This window comes from Etheostoma spectabile, chromosome 17, assembly GCF_008692095.1.
Source record: "Etheostoma spectabile isolate EspeVRDwgs_2016 chromosome 17, UIUC_Espe_1.0, whole genome shotgun sequence".
Classification (NCBI taxonomy): domain Eukaryota; kingdom Metazoa; phylum Chordata; class Actinopteri; order Perciformes; family Percidae; genus Etheostoma; species Etheostoma spectabile.
In genome coordinates, this window is record NC_045749.1 from 2,335,316 (window position 1) to 2,338,789 (window position 3,474).

The 3,474-nt window shown below is 37.7% G+C and overlaps 1 protein-coding gene across 2 annotated transcripts in view; it reads left to right on the forward strand.

The window, feature by feature from the left end:
• The window catches only part of LOC116705014 (dual specificity protein phosphatase 19), a 15,677-nt gene extending 14,357 nt beyond the window's left edge, over nt 1-1,320 (forward strand). For both annotated transcript variants that reach the window (XM_032540850.1, XM_032540849.1), the window contains exon 5: nt 945-1,320. In XM_032540850.1, the coding sequence (XP_032396741.1) occupies nt 945-1,127 (183 nt within the window). In that variant the 3' untranslated portion in view covers nt 1,128-1,320. The remainder of the gene's footprint in view (nt 1-944) is intronic.
• Nucleotides 1,321-3,474: the final 2,154 nt, after the last annotated feature.

A 3,474-nucleotide genomic window follows, 5' to 3' on the forward strand; every position in this document is an offset into this window, starting at 1 on the left:
CACACACACACACACACAAGTAAAGAAAAAAACTGTTATATTCCATCTCAACTTCCTCTACATGCTCGGTCTAACGCTGCTATCAGAGGTTTTGGAAAGTCAGAAATGACAAAAATGCTGTGAAATGATTATTCAAGCTGTGATTTTACCAATTTATCTGATTTTGTTTCAACGCAGTGAACAGTACACTCATTTATTAGAACATGTTTGTCATTTGGGGAGACACTACAGGTGAATATGGGAAATATGTTTCCAAACAGATATAACCATGTAACTTCTCAAGTTGATTATTTACAACAACTGTAAGATTTGATGTTCAAATATGAAAATGAGGCATTATGTAATGCTAACTTCTGGTAAATGTAGTAGAAATCTACAGACACAAATAGACAAAGTGCAGTAAAATACATGTTTTTTATTCACTAGTCTGAAAGAAGACATGTTATGGAAGCCAAATAGCCCAAAGCCACAAAAATGCCTGTAGTGTCTCCCTAATAAGACAGATAAATAAGAAAGATAATTTTGGTTTTATGTGCTGGTTTTATGAGTGCAATGTTTGAAGCACAACACATACAATTCAGTCAAACTACATTGTATTGGGGGCGGCAACAAAAGTCACAGAGATGGATATCTCTAAACCTGCAGCAGATAAAACCATAAAACTGGGGATAAGAAGAAAAATATGTTTTTGTAATTAACTTCAGCAAATATTTATTTGGTAAATGCGCTGGAAAGCTTATGTTTTTAATGAATTTATTGCCAAATCATATTGATATATTGCAAAATTGTGTGGGTAACATTATGTTATGATGACCTGACAGTTAATGTTTCCTCTGTTTTTTCCTAATGTGACCACTTGAGAATGTAGAGGTTGTAATTAAGACCTGTTCTCTTTTATGTTAACCTCTCTGTTTTCCTGTCACACTCACTTTCTCTGTCCATAGGACGGTGTGGTGCTGGTCCACTGTAACGCGGGCGTATCACGCTCTTCCTCCGTTGTCATTGGCTACCTGATGATGAGGGAGGGGCTTTTGTTTGATGATGCGTACAGCCAGGTGAAAGTGGCGAGGCCCTCAATTCGCCCTAACCCCGGCTTCTACCAGCAACTACAGGGTTACACACCTTAAAGCTGCATTCAGGATTTTTTCACTTGGGAAACACAACACATATATATATACACATACAAGCTCAATATTCACTCTTCTTTTGGCTCTGTTTAAAACACCACCTTGTAGTACCACCATTATAGTGTTGTACCAAAAGCTGTAGGGCTTTTTGTTTGCATTTCTCCTACCTGTGATAAACAATTTTTAAAAACCACTATGCTATTTGTCTGCTTTTATAATGCTTATGTTTTATTATCAAGCCTAAGAAAAAATTCCATAAAATATATCAACTTGCAGCAGGAAGATATTTAAAGGTCCTATGACATACTGATTTTTTTGATGCTTTTAGATAGACCTTAGTGGTCCCTAATACTGTATCTGAAGTCTCTTTTATATAGACTTAGTGGTCCCTAATACTGGATCTGAAGTCTCTTTATAGACCTTAGTGGCCCTATACTGTATCTGAAGTCTCTTTTATATAGACCTTAGTGGCCTAAACGTATCGAAGTCTCTTTTATATAGACCTTAGTGGTCCCTAATACTGATCTGAAGTCTCTTTTATATAGACCTTAGTGGTCCCCTAATACTGTATCTGAAGTCTCTTATATAGACCTTAGTGGTCCCTAATACTGTATCTGAAGTCTCTTTTATATAGACCTTAGTGGTCCTAATACTGTATCTGAAGTCTCTTTATATAGACCTTAGTGGTCCCTAATACTGTATCTGAAGCTCTTTTATTAGGCAAGGCAAGGCAAGGCAGGCTTTATTTGTATAGCACATTTCAGCAACAGGCAATTCAAAGTGCTTTACACAAAATCAGTTAACAGATAAAACACAAGTAAAAAAGTTAAAAATCACAAGCAAAAAAAACGGTTAAAAACAAAGAGAAAACAAAACACAAGAATAAAATTTACAGTGCAGCATAAGAAATTTAAGAAATGTTAGTCATTTAAAGAAAGGCAAGCATCAAATAGAAAGGTCTTCAGCCTTGATTTAAAAGAACTGAGAGTAGCAGCGGATCTACAGGTTTTGGGAGTTTATTCCAGATATGAGGAGCATAGAAACTGAAAGCGCTTCACCCTGTTTAGTTCTGACTCTGGGGACAGAAAGCAGACCTGTCCAGATGACCTGAGAGGTCTGGTGGTTCATAGTGTAGTAGCAGATAGCAATATATTTTGGACCTAAACCGTTAAGTGATTTAAAACTAGCAAGAGTACTTTGAAATCAATTCTTTGAGACACAGGAAGCCAGTGTAAAGACTTCAGAACTGGAGTGATGTGATCCAGTCTCTTGGTCTTGGGAGGACTCGAGAGCAGCAGCGTTCTGAATAGCTGCAGCTGTCTGATTGATTTTTTAGGGGACCTGTAAGACCTCAGTAGTCAAGTCTACTGAAGATAAAGGCATGGACAAGTTTTCCAAATCCTGTTGAACATAAGTCCTTTAACCCTTGATATCTTCTTAAGGTGATAGTAGGCTGATTGTAATTGTCTTAATGTGGCTGTTAAAGTTCAGGTCTGAGTCCATGACTACACCAAGATTTCTGGCTTTGTCTGTTGTTTTAACATGTGTGTTTGAAGCTGAGCGCAGACTTTTAATCGTTCCTCTCTTGCTCCAAAAACAACCCTCGTTTTTTCCTTCATTTAATTTCAGAAATTCTGGCCCATCCAGCCGTTAATTTGTTCGATGCACTTAGTCAGTTTTTGTATTGGGCTATAGTCCCCTGGCGATAAGGTAGACCTTAGTGGCCCCCTAATACTGTATCTTAAGTCTCTTTTATATAGACCTTAGTGGTCCCTAATACGTATCTGAAGTCTCTTTTATATAGACTTAGTGGTCCTAATACTGTATCTGAAGTCTTTTTTATAGACCTTGTGGTCCCTAAACTGTATCTGAAGTCTCTTTATATAGACCTTAGTGGTCATATACGTATCTGAAGTCTCTTGTATGACTTAGTGGTCTAATACTGTATTGAAGTCTCTTTTATTAGACCTTAGTGGTCCCTAATACTGTATCTGAAGTCTTATATAGACCTAGTGGTCCTAATACTGTATATGAAGTCTCTTATATAGACCTTAGGGTCCCTAAACAGATCTGAAGTCTCTTTTATATAGACCTTAGTGGTCCCCTAATACCAGATCTGAAGTCTCTTTCCCAAAATTTTGCCTTGGTCCAGAATTCCAGCCACTAGAGCCAGTCCCACAATGAGTTTTCCGTAGGATGTGCCATTACTGTGTCTGTAGCTTTATTTTATTAATGCTATTGAGGGGGGGAGAGGGGCAAATTTTCTGGGTGGGCGAAGCAGAGAAAGGGGAGGTAACCTTTCCCCTTTTCTAAATCGGCCCATTTGAGCTTTCATTTTCTCAAAGGC